The sequence below is a fragment of the Protobothrops mucrosquamatus genome, unplaced genomic scaffold (genome assembly GCF_001527695.2).
Source record: "Protobothrops mucrosquamatus isolate PMUCROS unplaced genomic scaffold, P.Mucros_1.0 scaffold2056, whole genome shotgun sequence".
In the NCBI taxonomy this organism is placed as follows: Eukaryota; Metazoa; Chordata; class Lepidosauria; order Squamata; family Viperidae; genus Protobothrops; species Protobothrops mucrosquamatus.
In genome coordinates, this window is record NW_015388161.1 from 53,142 (window position 1) to 70,443 (window position 17,302).

Here is a 17,302-nt window from a genome sequence, read left to right on the forward strand (position 1 = left end):
TTTCCTATTTTAGCACTGTACATTCCACTAGCTCAAGAAAACGGCCAGATTTTTAGTTTATTTTGAAACATATAACGCTCAGCATGGCCTGCTGAACCACGGTTTGCTGAACAATTCATCCTTGCTTGGCATTAACATGTTGTAAAGAATGAATTGGAAGCCACCAAGGTCATATTCACAGAACTAAAGCCAACGATATTATGGCTTAGTGCATGCAAGCTAGTCTTAACACTTCAAGTTGTTATCCCGCTAAAGTTATTTTCTCAAGGAATAATACATCCAACTGTCGAGAATTGGAAACTGTTCTCCCTGCTTTAAGCAGTTGGATTGTTTCCACTGTTGCTAGTGAACGGCGTATTTTGTAATGCTACAGGATTTAGTTCCGAACGCAACACTTGTGCCCAGTGACTGTTCTGCCCAGTATTTCAAATATGAGTAAGAAATTATATCAGACAGTTCTCTATCTTTAACATGAAGTACTTAGAAAAAAAATGGCATCTGATGGGTTGGGTGAGGGGGAAGAAAGAAATATGACTGTAAGGGCTTCCAATTATTTTCACAGTTTCTGCTGTGTTGTTATTTTGGACCAAAGGATTACAAATAAATTTGGTACGGAATTGTAACCCCGAAAGGGAAATTGGCAATGAAATCACAGAGCATTTACTTGAAGCAATTCAACCCTCTTTTTTACGACCCTGTAGTCCAGGGGTAGTCAACCTTGGCTCTTTTATGACTCGTGGACTTCAACTCCCAGAATTCCTGAGCCAGCACAGCTGGCTCAGGAATTCTGGGAGTTGAAGTCCACAAGTCATAAAAGAGCCAAGGTTGACTACTCCTGCTGTAGTCCCTTAATTTGGGATAGAGTCAAGGTGACTGAATGGAGCTGAGCATTTACTGGCCGGATGCCCTTCCAGAGGCCTACAGAGTTCACAGTAGATATTTTCTCTTTGCACCCTAGGAGAGAAATATCTGCCAGCTACCCAAGATTGAACTTTCAACTTTCCGAGTGGCAGGCAAGCATCTTCGCCACTAAGCCAACTTAAAGTTAAGGGATTACAGGGTTGTAAAAAGGGAGTTTTAAAGGGAGTTTGAAGCAATTCAGACCAGAAGAAAAGCCCAATGACCAAGAACTTTACACCCCAGTGAAAAATACTCTTAAATGTATCTGATTGTAAACCGGCTGTTTCGTTTCTCCCCATTTGCACACATGGACTGCATTCCCTTGCAAGCTCTTGACTCATTTCTTTTAAGTAGGTAGGTCTTCCTGTTCTTAAATCAAGGGCAGCAGCAAACAGTTATCTGCCTTCAGCAAAACGCCCCGATACAAACGTTTTAAGGGAGAGAAGACAGCAGTTCTAGACTTAAAACAACAGATGGACTTGCTCTCTTGCTGAACACACCACATCAGAGTGCACGGAAAATGGAATTCAAAAGCTTTTCCAAACCGCAGCCTGGGTGAAAAAAAATAAAATAAATCTGATCAGAGCGCTCTAAAGTACAGCTTATCCCCAAACGACATTTGCCAGAATTTTAACAGTAGCTGAATAAAACGACACCTCCACCTTATGAGGCCAATAGAGGGGGGGAGAAAAATAAAGATTTAAGTCCATAGGCTTTATCCTAAGAATTTCTTTAATTAAGAAGGATCAAAGTCAGGCATTTTGTGTCACAAAAACACAAAACGTGACTCACGCGTCATCAGGGCAAACACAAGAGACATCAGAAAGGAGAGGAAGACAGAGAAAAGGCTTCAAACTCTGACTTCAGCAGGAAGTCAGTGGGAAAAGGAAGGGTGGGGCTCAACAGGGTGCAAAAACACTGACTTCTAGGAAAGGATTTCTTTGAGTTCTGGGCAAGTTGCTGAATTTTTGGAGACTGCTTCATTTCATTGTCATTGTTGTTTTTGTTGTTATTATTATTATTATCATCATCATCATCATCATCATCGTCGTCATCATTGCATAGTCGGTCAGATGTTCAGACTGGATTTGGCATTTTTGTCTACCTATCGAGTCCTTACCAAGGACCTGGGATAGGCAGATGTGGATGTTTGAATTGATGGTATTACAGATCTCGTCGCAGGATGGAAGCTGTTCCTAGTAAGGCTGCCTTTTGCAATTGACTGATGGCGAATTTGTCAATGCCAATGGTGTCCAAGTGGTGCTCCAGCTGTTTTGGGATTGCACCCAAGGCGCCTTTTACTATTGGTGCCACCCTTGCTTGCCTTTGCCACAGTCGTTCTATTTCTATGTCTTTGTATTTTGTTATCTTCTCCAGTTCTTTCTCTTCTATTCTGCTGTCTCCAGGCACATCCACTACCCAGATCATCATCACCATCACCATCATCACCATCATCATCATCATCATCATCATCATCATCATCATCATTATTTTAAAGAGCCAAGGAATAAGCTACATATTATGATAGCCAGGGCAGAAATGAAACCTTTGCCAAAAAATTTTGCGTGGGGATAGAAGAAAGAGGCAAGCTTGCAGGGATGATGCTACGAATGAAAAAAAAAAGGATCATTTTTGGAACACTCATTTTAAAACACATACCGTACTTCACTTTTCACTTTGGGATGAAACTATCCAGATTAGTCAAGTCTGTTTAAAGTCAAACCCAATCAGCATCCATTCATCTTTGGAAATGTTTAGAAATGGCTTCTCCCCACCCCTCTTATTATTATTTTTTCCCCTCCTCCTCGGGCTTTTTGAGAACTTTTAAAATATTTGTCTTTGTGTCGTTTTTGAAATGATGCAGTTTGTTGGAGTTATGTTGAGGAGGTTTGCTGGGACACCTTTTTCTGTGGCATAGAATCCTAGATGCTCACTAGGTTGGGAGATGCAGTCAAAACCCTTTATCCAGGGGTTCCTCCTGATTCTTCTGAATCAAAGTGTGGGGTGCCAAGGTGATTGTAAAAATGAGACTGGACAACCATTTGACAATCAACTTTGTTGCATTACATTCTTGATTAAATTATCTTTCCATTGATTTATAATTTTATGGTACTACTCCCCAAAAAAGTGGTGTTATTAGCCATCCAACCTCAAAAATACATTTTTCCCAACAGGTTTCCACAATTTTGGCCACTACTGTAAGACATAAGACAAAATTCTGTTTTGATGGAGATTTTGGAAGCAAATTCCCGTTCATCAAATGAGAAGTGGCAGAAAAATGAAGATTTCTGCTCTGCACTGCTAAAAATAGAATAGTGGGATATCAATAAAATGAGACAATTGAGTCTCTTGTGGCAGTCAGCTTCACTTAATGCTATTTTAGGAAAGCATTCCAAGCTGTTTTCCACCAGCATCCTATTTCCATTTAAAACCAATAGTTCCTGACCCGTGTTTCTGAAATACAGTCATATTGAGCATTCCCTCCACCAACTTCCTGCGTACAACAATCCTGTGAAGTAGACCGAGACAAAAGATAGGAAGAAGTGTCATCCAGTGAGCTTCCATCACCAAGGGCAGACTTAAATACAGAGTACCCTGTGTTGTGTTCTTTTCTCAAATATTACACTGGAAGGCCCTTGAGGAAAGAAATATCTTTTTTTAAAAAAAAAAAAAATGTTGGTACAAAGAAGGGATTGTCAAACTTTTTCAGGCTCCACAACCTGTTAAGAAGAAGAAATTTCTGACCAAGAGTTAAAATTCTAGTGATAAAAAAATGGGCTGCCTTCAAGTGAACTTTTTCCCCCTCATCATGGGACATCACTGAGCTTCTGTTGAGCCCTAGGAAGTCCATGAAACAGATTGAAAAACTCAATAGAAAGTACCAAGAATATTACAGGTAGTCCTTGACGTACAACCATTTGTTTAGTGGCCTTTCAAAGTTACAACGGCACTGAATAAAGTGACTTACTTGCCCTTTAGAGCAGTGGTTCTCAACCTGTGGGTCGGGACCCCATTTGGGGTCGATCGACCATTTCATGGGGGTCGCCAAGCAAGGCTGTCCGCCATTTTTTTTGTCCGCCATTTTTCCCCCCTTTTCCGGCGGGTGCCTTACCTCCCTTGGGCTGGGCCAGCTGGTGGTCGGCCTGCTCCGTCTCTGCCGCTTGCCAGCTATGCCTCGGCCGGCGCAGGGGGCGGAACCATGCATGCGTGGCGCTCCCGGGCAGGGAAAGTCCTCGACTTATGACCGGTTGGGTAGTCTTCGACTTACGACCGGTTTAGTCCTCGACTTACGACCGGTTGGGGTCGCGGCATTAAAAAGGTTGAGAACCACTGCTTTAGAGCATCATAGCATCCCCCACGGTCACATGATCAAAATCCAGGCGTTTGGCAATCAGCATGCGTTTACAATGGCTGCAGTGTCCTGGGACTGCTTGCCAGTTTCTGACAAGCAAACTCAATGCAGGATTTGCTTAATGACCATGTGATTCACTTAACAGCTGCAAGGTTTGAACCTAAAACAATATCCTAATCAAGGAAGTACCAACTCAGACAAACAATCAAGCAATAAGCAACAGCCTAATCAAGGAAGTACCAAGGAGAAAACGCCCTTACCAGCACTGACAGGGCAGGCTACTGTATATCAACAGGATGCAAACCCAACTCCCTTCCAGCACTGATGGTGTTATCTAGTTGGGTAATGAAACATTTGCAAGTACATTCAGAGAGCACCACGGACTCCATAGTTCAGCCTTGAGCTACATTTATTCTTTCCGATTGAGATTGGGCTTTTGTGTACTCTCCACTGCCATCTCACAACCTTACAAGCACAAGCATACCAAACTCCACCCACAAGAATTAATTTCCTTGTAAATAAAAGTTCAAAAACAAATTGTCTTTCATCAAACTGAATGAGGGGGAAAACACAGAAACATTTATCCGACTAGCACTTTAAAGAAAACGAGAGGAGAGTTATCTAGAATGTTGTATTTCTTTCCAAACAGAAATTGAAACTGCGCATTTTCTAAGTCTGTAAATTTCCCTAATTTTCCTAACTGGGGGGGGGGGGAGGAAATAGTAACTTTCACTTCCATTTGAAGTAACCAAGGCAAGAATAAACAAATATTCTGTCTCTCCAAATCATGATGTTGCAGAATAAAAATATAACCCAGCTGCAAAATGCAATCATAGATATTTTCATGGATGACGGAAAACCCTGAACAATCCCATACTAATCTGTGCAGAACATGATCAAATGGAGTACCAACAGGGAACTGGCTGAAACAAGCAGAAATGCTTACTGAATTACAGTATACTAAAGTGCCATTTCTACGCATCCATGCAACGTTTCAACACACAAATTTATGGCCAATTCTGCCACCTGATATATACCATCACCGCATACAATTGGATTTAAACACACCCCCCCCCATAAAAAAGCACACTGCAATTGCAAAGGAACTTACTAAAGAGAAGGTTGTGTTCACACAACATGCTAAACTGCCTCTTATTTTACCATAGTTGATTGACTAAACCACAGGAGGTTGGATTCGTGCAACACACTAATCCAAACTAAACAAAGAGCATTACAGTTTAGCACAATCCATGTCTTGATTTATCCCCTTTTCATTTCAAATTAATCCCAAGACCTCAGACTATTTAAGTTCCATCTGCAATGGGAATTTCTTCTGAGTGAGTATCTAGGAATGTGCTATTTTGCGTATCCAAAATCCCTCGGTTTTAATAAGCATTAGCTCACTTAACTTTGCAAACAATCAGGCTTTCCAGATCAAATAACCTATGCTATTTTTTCCCCCAGATACAGAGGGACTCCCCATTGCCCCACATACATTTAAAACAGGAACACCTAATATTTTTTAAAAGCCTCTGCAGGTCAATATTTTATGATGAACCAATATATTCCAAAGCAAGTTGCTTTTCTCTAGCTCCAAACACTTAAAGAAACGTAAGTATAGAGACAACTACAACTATTGTTGAGATTTTTTTTTTTAAAAAAAAATCACAGCTGAAGTTAGGAGTGTTTGGAAGAGTTAGGAAGGAAGCCAAAGCAAAAACACTGGGCCTAATCCAGAGTATATAATAGGTATAATGATAAAGAAATTGTTATAGATCAAGACCACTGTTGCCCAAATGGCCAATATTATTTTTATTTGCAATTCCCACTCTGTTGTAGTGGAACAACCAATCACTAAGTTATCAGGGAGAACCAATGATTTGTCACTGCCATCATCCCCAGTAATCCATCCTGGCTGGGTGATGACAGCACGATAAACCCGAGTTAATAAAACATGACTCCTGTTCATATAGGTTATTTAATCTAAATGAACCATGTTATGACTTCACTTGATGTTTGGGTTCACCTGTCATACTCAGGAAGGGGTCCAAGAACAAAATGAATGCAACAGCACTTAAGACTTATTTACTGCTCTATAGTTCTTTACAGCCCTCTCTAAGCAGTTTACAGAGTCAGCCTCTTGCCCCCAACAATCTGGGTCTTCATTTTATCAACCTCAGAAGGATGGAAGGCCGAGTCAACCTTGAGCCCTGACAGGATTGAACTCCAGGCGGTGGGCAGAGTCAGCCTGCAATACTGCATTCTAACCACGGCACCACCACGGCTCGTCCTAGCCACCAACACCTCTATTTTTCCCCATCTAGCAGAAAGAAAACAGACCTGTTCAGGTATTTTTTTTAATTATCAGTTTTGGAGAATCAAGGGCTACAGTGAGCAGAGAAGTGATAAGAGAGAAATGGCAGATGGAATAGCTGGGATTTGGGACCTCCCCACTCACCCCTAATGTCTGTGTCTCTGTTCTTGCTCCAGCTTATTCTAGCTGCATTAACTGCATCTCCTGAATGCATCTTGTTGTTGTTCTATTAGGGATAGATAGGGTTGTTCTATTAGGGATAGAACAGAAATAAGAGGCAGAAGCAGTGCAGGAAGGATATCTGCCTGCTCCACCCCTGAACAGCGTCTCTACGAAACTCAAAAAAATGGAGGACTGCAAGGAGCATTCATTGAACATCAACGTGGTTAGGTATCCATGGGTCAGGTGGAAGTGACATCACCGGTCTACATTTCATCATGCAAATATTGCATGTAGTATTAAACTATATATAAGTATATATGCCAGATGAGGGAGTCAAGCTATTCTCCAAAGCATCTGAAGGCAGGAGAAGAAGCAATGGATGGAAACTAATCAAGGAGAGAAGCAACCTGGAACTCAGGAGAAATTTCCTGGACGTGAGAACACTTAATCAGTGGAACATCCTGCCTCCAGAAGTTGTGGGAACTCCATCATTGGAGGTTTTTAAGAAGAGACTGGACAACCATTTGTCTGAAATGGTATAGGGTTTCCTGCCTGAGCAGGGGGTTGGACTAGAAGACCTCCAAGATCCCTTCCAACTATTATTATTATTATTATTATTATTATTATTATTATTATTATTATTATTATTATTATTATTATTATTATTATTATTATTATCATCATTATTATTATTATTGCTTATGCTTGAGATCACGGCCATGATTAGGAAGCAGCTGAAAACCCGAAACCTGACTTGATCCCAGTTCAACCATGACTTTTTAAAACAATTTAAGAAAGGGAAAAAAATAATTAGATACAAACATCCAGCCTAATGCCGTTGAGGATATTTCTAAAGGTAGGCTGGTCACTTTTGTTTGCAAAAGCCCTTTCGGTAGATCTATGGTAGAGCAAGGAGAGAGGTGAAGTTCAGGAATAGACTTTGCTAGTTACTGATCTTTGTCTTTAAGCAATGATTAAGTCCACTCCCATTAAAACAGGAGTGTCCAACCTTGGCAACTTTTAAGATCTGTGGAGCAGCTCCCAGAATTCCCCAGCCAATCATGCTGGCTGGGGAATTCTGGGAGTTTTAATCCACAAGTCCTAACTTTGCCAAGGTTGGACACCCCTGCATTAAAGTATTCTCTGGAAATTAAGCCTGATATATATTAGTGACAAGTTCGTACACCCTGCTAAGCCATTGTTGCTTTAGTCATGATTTGGATAAACCACAACTTTATAAATAATGGCTTGCAAATCATAACGACTACAAATCACATTATGTCGAAAGGAAATAAATTACACGATGGCTTAACGCGATGCATGAATCCAGCCGTTAAATCAACTTTCCATAGACAGCCAGAGTAGCACAGAGATTAGGATGTTGGGAGTAGTATTGGGAAGACCCAGGCAGCAGCCTGCTTCCATTATGGAAATTCTTCAGGAACTTTCAGCCAGACGATTCTTATTAGGAGAATAAAATTAGAGAAGGTTGCCTTGAGTTCCTGAGAAACAGGATGATAAAAAAGATATTATACATATTGTTCTTGACTTAGAATCATTCATTCAGTGACTGTTCAAAGTTACAATGGCGATGAAAAAAGTGACTTACGACCGGCCTTTACACTTGCAAGCGACACGGGATCAAAATTCAACTATTTGCAATTTTCCCCCGTTGGCTTTCACCAATGTAAAGTCAATGTGGGAATTGACTTTTAAGCTGCTTTGCTTAATGACCACAGGACTCACTTAGCAGCTGCAGTGATCCGCTTATAAAACTGGACGGGACTCACTTTTAACACCCACTTTGCTTAGCAAGTTCTAGTCCCAGTTGTGATCATAAAGTCGGGGACCCGCCCTGTACATCAGTGCTTCCATTTTGTGTTAAAGGGTTTCAAGGGAAATATTTTATCTCCTAGTCATGTTTCAAAATCTTATGCATACATCAATAATCAGATCACACAGGCAGGCATATGTGTGTACATGAACGCACAGTCTTTCTGTTTATTCCAAGTAAGATCACCAATGCAATGACTACAGTGGTTGTGGCTCATTTCATGGCACAATCCTGTATCTATTCAGAAGTAAATTTGACTTCAGATAAACCTAGGGATTAATGTACCGCCCGAGTTTCTTGCAGACAAAGAGGCATGGCTGGATTACAAACACTCTCTAGCCACAAAGGACATAAATAAGCACTGGCAGTAGAAATCCTCTTTTACTACTTTTCAATGTGTTAAGTCTTTCTAATAAAAGTTAACTGCAAATTAATAGCAGTCAATCAACATTAGCCTTTATTGTCTGTTTGTATTTTTTGTTTGTTTGTTTGCCATTTATAAGTGAAGCAAGTCTAATTAAACGGAGTTAAAACAAATTGTAAAAAACATGAAAGAATTTGGGGACCCCCATGAGTGGATCCTACTAGTTGATCATTTTATTAAAGATGCCAGGAAAAGAACTCCATTCCTTTGCAAATAGCTAATGAGAATTCTTTTGCTCCGATTCCAAAGGGTTCTTTTCAGGAAGAAACATGCTAGCTAAAAGCAAGCCATGGTCCACTACAACAGATATCAAAGGTGAAGTGGCTTTGCAAAAGCATGACAAATGCCGATATCCATGCTTTAAAGAAAACAAGATGTGTTTCTTGAACCAAGAGAATCACTCCATGCGCTCCAAATTATCACTTGAAAGGATGGGAGCAATCCCTGGTCCAAAAAGGCTTAGGTAGGTATGGTTCATTATTATTCATTACATATTATTGCCTGCGCTACCTCTGAGGACATCAGAGGTAGCGCAAATCCTTTCCTACCTTAGCACCCTGACACCTTGAAGATTTGCTAAGGTAAGCTGCATCCCTGAACAGGAATATTACTATTACAAATTTCCCTTTATTAACGTCATACGAAATACTCTATACGGGTAACTCTCGACTTAAAACAGTTCGTTTAGTCACTATTCAAGGTTACAACAGCACCGAAAAAAGTGACTTTTGATCATTTTTCACACGACCATTGCATTCAGAGGCTTGGCAACTGGCATGTACTTATGACAGTTGCAGCGTCCTGGGGTCACTTTTGTAACCTTTTGATGAGCAAAGTCAATGGGGAAACCAGATTCATTAACAACTGTGTTATTAACAACTGCAGCGATTCACTTAACACCAGTGGCAAGGTTTTAAAAGGGAGCAAAACTCACTTAACAAATGTCTCAGCAACAAAAACGTTGGGCTCAATTGTAATCGTAAGTCGGGGATTACCTGTAATATGATCACTGGGTCTTGACCCTACACACCTAGGACTATAGGCTTGCCACACCATTTTGTCTACTCCAAAGCAAACCTCATAGAGCAGGGCTTACTTCCCAAGATGTCCACATCTAGAAATCTGTATGTTAAGGCTGAGAAACTCAACATGTTACAAGGAGAAGCCCCTAAGTGAAAACGTGAAGGCTTGTTTTTGAATGAATATATCTAAGGTCCTAGTGGATGCTTTTTGGAACATTTGGATCAGATACAGCACAGCTCATTTGGGAATATTCTGGAAAAAGAAAATAACCATTCAACTTCTCAAGCTCCAACTTTGGCAAAGAAAAATGCAGGTGGACGCAAGCGAAGGAGAGGAGAAAGCAAAAGAATGTGTCATTTTTAAAAAGTCAAGAGAATTCAAATCTACAGAAGCTCATAGTAAAATTAAACCTCCTTCCGAATCATCCACTTTGGGGGAAGAAGTCACACTTATACAACAGAGGATATTCTTTTAAGTGTTGAGAGATTCACAAAAGGCTGAGAAACAACATTTTAATAGATGAAATAAATACTCCAGTACATGCAAGATTTTTTTTAAAAAAAAAACCACTGAAAAAAATAATAATTAAAAACCAAAATCACTCATGTTATAGTGTAATTTACCCAATCCCTATTTTAACACACTCACAGTAGCTCCCCCATTGGAAAATGACACCCAGCCTCATTGCTTTCCCTGCAAATGCACTTCTAACCCATCACTCGATTCGAAAGTAACCCATACAAATCAAAGCAAAAGTCGTAGCTACACTCATTCTTAAAAGTTTTCTTTCTTCCAGAGTGTACGAAAACTGAGGTAACTTTTTTTTCTCTCCTTTTTCTTCTTCCTGCTCAACTAAACAAAATAAAATCTAGGAGACTTTGGTAGAACCCACCCTCCATCTCCTAACATTTTAAAAATCGCATCCAGCACGATTAAAGCTTGGACCCCTCATTAGCACACCTTTCCTAGAACCGCTGTAACCCCTGCTTGGCCACAGGCTTCAACAAAAGAAAGAAGCAATGAAGCACAATCAGCTTGGAGGCAGCCTTAGGAGTAATTCCAAAGTTACTAGCCTGGGCAAGGTACTAGGAGCCTGCTGGCAGCCAGCAATAGAAGAACAGAGAATTTAAATCATTTTACACAAGGCCTTGCAAAAGAAGAGAGCCTTGTCCTCCAAGAACTGACCTTGATTTTGGACCAAGCAGAAGGAAGGAAATGCAGTTGCTCGCTTGCCTGAACAGAATTCTGCCTGCCAGTCTCAGGCCACGGCAAGCCACCGACAGTTCCATGCTTAAATGTAAGGCTGCTTGGATGATTTACAGATTTGGAGGGGAGGGGATGTGCGTCCCGTTCCCTCCCCAGATAACAGACATCCATGCTGATTATGACATGTAAGCTAAAAAAGCATGGTTTTACTGCCTCCTCACACTATTATTTTAGCAATAAGAAGAAGAATTAAAGGACTGCGCTACACAAATTCTTTGGTATACGAAAAGAAAATCTGGGGCAGAAAAGGGATTCTCTGTTAAGAGGCGGCCATGCAATCTAAAACTGAATAGATTAATTCACAGAATTTGCATTTGCTGGCGGTAAAGTCCGGGGTGAGGAGCGTTCCCTTAGGGCCTGAGATAACAGGTTGCAGCCGTCGGAGACCGCACACGCCGAGTTCCTCAACCTTTCCCTATATTCAGTCATCTTGGCGCTACTGTCGTTGTGTTGGGCTATATCCCTGAGGCATTGAGTAAGGAGCACGCAAGCCGAGACGACACTCATTGCACCGCCCAAAATGGCCGTCTGGACAGATTTGCCCTCTGGGTTGATGGTGGCCGCTCTGCCCAAAAACTGAGGCTCTGTGGCAAAGCCCACCAACGCACACACAGACTGCACCAAAGGTCCACTAAACAAGACGCACCGGTTGCGTGTCAGCTCACTGGGGGACGTCTTGACCTCCCGGACGCAGGCCAGGAGAGCAGAGGCGCTGGTGCTCATGCATTTGACGCTAAGTTTGAACTGCTCCTTGGCAAACCTATCCTTGGACTTCTCGCTGGCCAGGACGCAGGCATCGGTCAGGAACTTCAAGTTCTTGGACATGTTCTGAGAGACCTCCAAAAGGAGCTGAGGGCTTAGGTCAGCGAGAGGGGTGGCCTTCAAGATCCCACACCCATGTTCCACCTCGTGCTTACATCTGGTCACCTTGTAGCGATCCACCAAGCCGGGTGAAGCTGGCTGAGCCCCTGGCGTCTCCACCGCCGCCAGGTAAGCAGCGTGGGCCGAGCACTCTGTCAAAGAGACCACCAAGTCCCCCATCTCCCCCAGGATGTCCCCCACTTCGGTGAAACGGCCCATATTGAGTTGGCTCTGGACGTCATGGGTCAAAATGGAGAGGCCTTTGGTCCTGGCGATGATGGTGTCCCTGCACTTTTCAAAGGATTCTCCGAAGACAGACAAGCTCTCCGTATGGACGGGCCGGCTCTCGCTGGATAGCAGGAGCAGATCCGCTACCAGCTGCATCTTGATCTTGCAGAGGTCACAGGTGGCCACGAGCTTCTTCCTTGGCAAAGAGCTGCCGCTGGGGGTGGATGTCTCAGTAGTGGACTTGCCAGAGCCGCCACTAGCCATGGTGCCGGAGGGGCACACGCATGCCTCTGGGGACCCCACTGCTGCCACCACTCCGCTTCCAGCTGCCTCCCGAGGAGTCCCCGCTGAGCCCGGCAGGATCGCTCTGCCCTTTCCGCACCATCATTCCATTAATCTGCACAAATAAACCAGAGTCTCGGAGCACCAGAGGGAGAGAAAGGGGGCTGGCAGACCCACCACCAAGTCGGAAGCAAGCAGGGCAGCACCTTCTCCAGAAAGGCGGTCACAACACCCAGCCTGCGGATGAAAAACGCTGCGGTGGTCGCCACTGGCTCATGGGACCCTCAAACCCTCGATTCTTTGAGGGCATCTTGGCGGCTCTGGCTGACTTTTCTTTCGGAGAGAGGCCAGGAAAAACCCAGCCGCCGCTGCGACGCAGACCTGCCAATACAAAGAGCAACGTTAAAACTTCCCGGCTGGCTGGGTGGCTGGCTTCATTCGGCCAGATCTCAGCCAGGCGGCGACCCCTCGACAGACTTCACGCCTTTCCAAGGGAAGCCGACCCCGCGGGGCAGTCAAAGCGCAAGACCGGCGCGCCGCCCGTTCGCTCCGCCGCCCCCCTCGCGCGGAAAGCGGGCGGGCACCGGTCTTCCTCTCCCCGCTATCAGGAAGAGCAGGCGAGGGTGTGGCCCGGCTCAGCTTGAGCAGCAGCCGCAGCAGCAGCAACGGCAGCGGGCGGAGAGCGAGGGAAGGGAAGGGAGGGGAGGGGAGAGTCGGCTGGGCTCGCCAAGAAGCGTTTTTACGCGCTCACCTCCGGAGCAAAGGAGGACACGGGCGTCCGGGGGAAGGACCGGCGGGGCGGGCGAGGCAGCGTCTCTTGCTCGGCGGCCCCCTTCCTTCCTTCCTTCCTTCCCCGACCCGGAATCCTCTGGGCCGTTTCTCTCCTCTTTTGCCCCGATCACGCCACCCACTTGGCTCCCCCGTTTCCGGGAAGACGCATCTCCGGCGGCCTCCAAGGCGTTGGCGCATCCGCTTGGCGGGCGGAGAAGTTCGGGCTGGCGTCCCCCCGGTCAGGTGGAGGGTTGCTCGGGGAGTCCCCGGGGACGGGATCCTCGCCGGCTTCGCTCCCCTCCTCCGGCCATGGCTAGCTTTTCTGCCCCCGACTTCCAGAAGGGTGGAGGACTCCGAGGCCGGAAAGCAACACTTCCTATCTGCGGGGAGGAGCGGGGAGGGGGTTTGGGGAGGGGGGGCTCTCCGGACTTCCCAACTTTTTTGAAAAAAAAAAAAAAAGTGGGGGAGGGATGCCTGCTAAGCGGCGCCCGCCTCTGCGGTGGCTTCCACCGCCCGGCCGGGATGGCTTGGCTGCTGCATGGCTGGGAAGGGCGGGCGGCCGTGCGCCCTAGCCGACGCGCCTGCCTGCTTGCTTGCTTGCCTGCCTCCCCCCCCCTCCTTCCACCGCCGCCCTTTTCCCTCCCGTTGCCTCCGCTGCAACCTCGCCTTAAGCCTATAGCAATCTTTTGTGCGGCTTGTCGCCGCCCTTCCTTTTAAATGCCCACGCCCGCTGCTTACGGAAAACTCCTCCCCGGTGGAAGAAAGGAGAGGAAAGGCGGGGCGGCGGTAGCAGCAGCAGCGCCGCCGCCGCCGCCGGGCTCCAGCTTCGCCTCGGCTGCTGCGCTCCCGGGTTGGGTTGGTTCGGGTCTGCGCAAAGCTCGCCTTGGCTTCTCTCTCTCTCCTTAAGGGCCCGCGCGGCTGCTACCCGCCCTTGACACACAGTCAGTCGTCTTCGGGCGCCTGTCCAGCTTGATCTAAATTGTGCATTCATTCAGGGCGAAGTCCTTCCCTTTAAAAAGAAAAAGAAAAAAGTTATGACTGCATTAACCTGAACGGAAGGTTAATTCCACCCCCACCCCCCGCGCCCTAGTTATCTTTCAAACGGGAGTTCTCCCTTGGAGGACTTTCAAGTAGGATAATGCACGTGGCGGGGGGGGGGCTGAGCTTCCTTCCTTTTTTTTTTCTTTCGGGGGAGGGGGGTTTCAAATCGAAGCCATCCATTATTAGTCGTCATAATCCTCAACTCCATTAGCTGGGCAGACCTGGCCATCGACTGAGAGGCTGGCAACCTTGGCGATGTCTACGATGCCAACGGAGTTTTCCCCCGAGCCAGCTGTTTTGTTTTGATTTTTTTCCCCCTCCCCTTCAAAGCTGGAAAAATAAGGGGAGGGGGGCGCGCAGGGAGGAAAGAAATAATAACAATGCAAACTAATGAGGTCAGCCCATTGGTCTTGCAAGCTGATTGGGTCGCGGTTTTGTTCCTGTCGGCCAATTAGGAAACAGCACAATTTAAAAAAAAGACCTGCGCTGTCTTTCATTATTGGACCCGTTCCCGATGTTTAAAAGAAGGGGGGAAAGTGTGCATTAAAACCGTTAAAACAATAGGTCGTAAAACGAGTGCCCCGCGTAACACCTCCGTGACCGCATCGAGGTCCGGGAGAGGCTTGCAGGCTGGTTTTCATCCTGCAGCTGTTTTGGGGGAAAGCATTTCTGAGAAATGATTGGCTGGATTCAGAGGCAACATATAAAATAAAAGGAGTGGCTTGCTAGTAGTTTGTCGGTCTGCAATGTATGGAGCAAATTCTGCCTAGGGCATAGGCTTCGTTTATGGATTGTTTTTGCGCATGCAAACACCCAGGAAGTTGCGTTAACTGCAGTGACAATCTTGCTCTCTTCTGCTTCCTCACAATCTAGACTGGCACGTCTCAGCAAGCCATGTGGTGGGCATTGCTTTTGATTTAGCTTGTGCCAGCCTACCGCTTACTGTTTTATATTTGCTGGTGTTTACTTCAAGTTGTGTAAACAGAAGATTGTACAGTTAAGCCGCTGAATTCAATCCTATAGTCTTCCTGGATCAAAATCAAAGCACCCCTAACAGATGACTGAATCTTGTCTGGTGGAAATAAATCTGTTGCTTTTCCCGTTCATATATTGTACAAGCCACGGATCATCTTTGTTTCATAAATAGACTGTAATCTGAATCTACCCACCTTGGTTTGCAAACTAGGTGGCTCAGGGTACCCCCTAGCGTACCAATTCACAAAGGTGGGTAGGTTCACCTCCATCCAAAACAAACCACGTTATGATTTTTGGTACCTATATCCACCCATCCCAGACTATAGAAGACTCGTGATTTCTTCTTAAAAATCTGATCAGAATTGTACACCAAAATGAATAAATAGGCTTTGCCAACAGACTCAGAGAGATTCTCTGGCTTTGGGGTTTCAGAAACCTACCCACATTTTTGTAGATACAGGTAGATCTCCATTAGTGTTGATAACGAACCTCATGAAATGGTGGCATTATTTGAATTTGCACTATTGAGAGAGATTTCTATGGAAAATAGGGCAGCTGGTTACAGCCTGACAGAAACAGGCCATGAAAAACTTTAGACATATTTTTATAAATGTATTAATGTAACGGCAAAACATTTCACAGAACATACTTACAACTGAAGTTCATCTTTTTAACGAAGTCACAGAGTAGCTTCTAGTTTCTAGAGTAGTTCTGGAAAGCAAAATAAAGACAAGATCTAAATATCACTCCCATCTCTTCTAGTTAGACAGAACTCAGAAAGACTTAAATAATTCAAAAGGGAGATAACTTTATATACTCTATAAAGTTTTCTCCTGTATTCTGCTGTACTTCTTCAAAATGAGCCCTTGCTTTTTTTTCTCTCTTGAGCTTTCTCTGAAAGGATTCCCTTCCTTTTCTTCATTTTGCGCACATTTTTTTAAAAAAATATCACCATATTTATCAGATTACATCGTATCGCATGTGGATTAGTGTCCCAAACACATTAGCCTCACACTGGATTTTGGCTTGCATTAATGCTACCTGATATCAAGGTAGGATTCACACTAAATATCTCATTAATCAAACTTGTGACCCAACGGTGTACATTCTCCAGAGCTAAAGGGAGCTTCCTGCTTGAAGGGAAATCAAGATATTAATTCTGCAAATGAATGAAATGCTAATCAAAAACTCTCTGGTTGCACATGAAATTTGAGCGATCAAGAGCTGTCAGGCTAATAAAAGTGACAACTGCTTTGTGAATTTGCAGAAGGCAACTATTACATTTGGGAGGCCTCTGTGAAAATCTTTCCATACATTTCAGGAACTATAGATTGGGTCAGGAAATATAGATTGGTTGCTTCTGCCACAGCTGGGCAACATACGGGTTTGGTTATACACAATGCAAGTCAGGAAGGGTGGGAGCCGACTTAATTTCTGCGCAAATGTTGTGAACTCCTTTGATGTTAACAAAAACAGGCCCCAAAGGGAGTCTCCCATTCCTGTTCCCCATTGAAACAAAAAAAACAACAACCGCACTGTTACTCTGATACGAACGCCCTTTTTAAAGTATCCTAAGACCAGCAAAGTCATCTAAAAACATTGCCTGGCATCTATGATTAGAAGATGATGAAAATATTTATCTATAAAAATATAAATTATTTATCTATTTATTTGTATTCTGTCAGAGAATTGAGCAGCAGCTATCCAAGTAAAGTCAGAGATACTAATAGGAGCTTGTAGTCTTTTAAATATATACATTTATTTATTGCTGAACATTGTGCAGAAAGAACAAATGCTAGATAGGGACACAGGGACATCATGAGGTAAATCAAACACACAGAAGAAAAAGGCGGGAAAAACGGGAAACTC

At 44.2% G+C, this 17,302-nt stretch overlaps 1 protein-coding gene across 1 annotated transcript; it reads right to left on the reverse strand.

The window, feature by feature from the left end:
• Window positions 1–11,108: 11,108 nt before the first annotated feature.
• TLNRD1 (talin rod domain containing 1) lies at window positions 11,109–12,640 on the reverse strand. Its single transcript, XM_015823931.1, has one exon. It carries the CDS (start codon window positions 12,626–12,628, stop codon window positions 11,570–11,572), a length of 1,059 nt encoding a protein of 352 aa, XP_015679417.1. The 5' UTR covers window positions 12,629–12,640; the 3' UTR covers window positions 11,109–11,569.
• Between the last annotated feature and the right edge of the window lie 4,662 nt (window positions 12,641–17,302).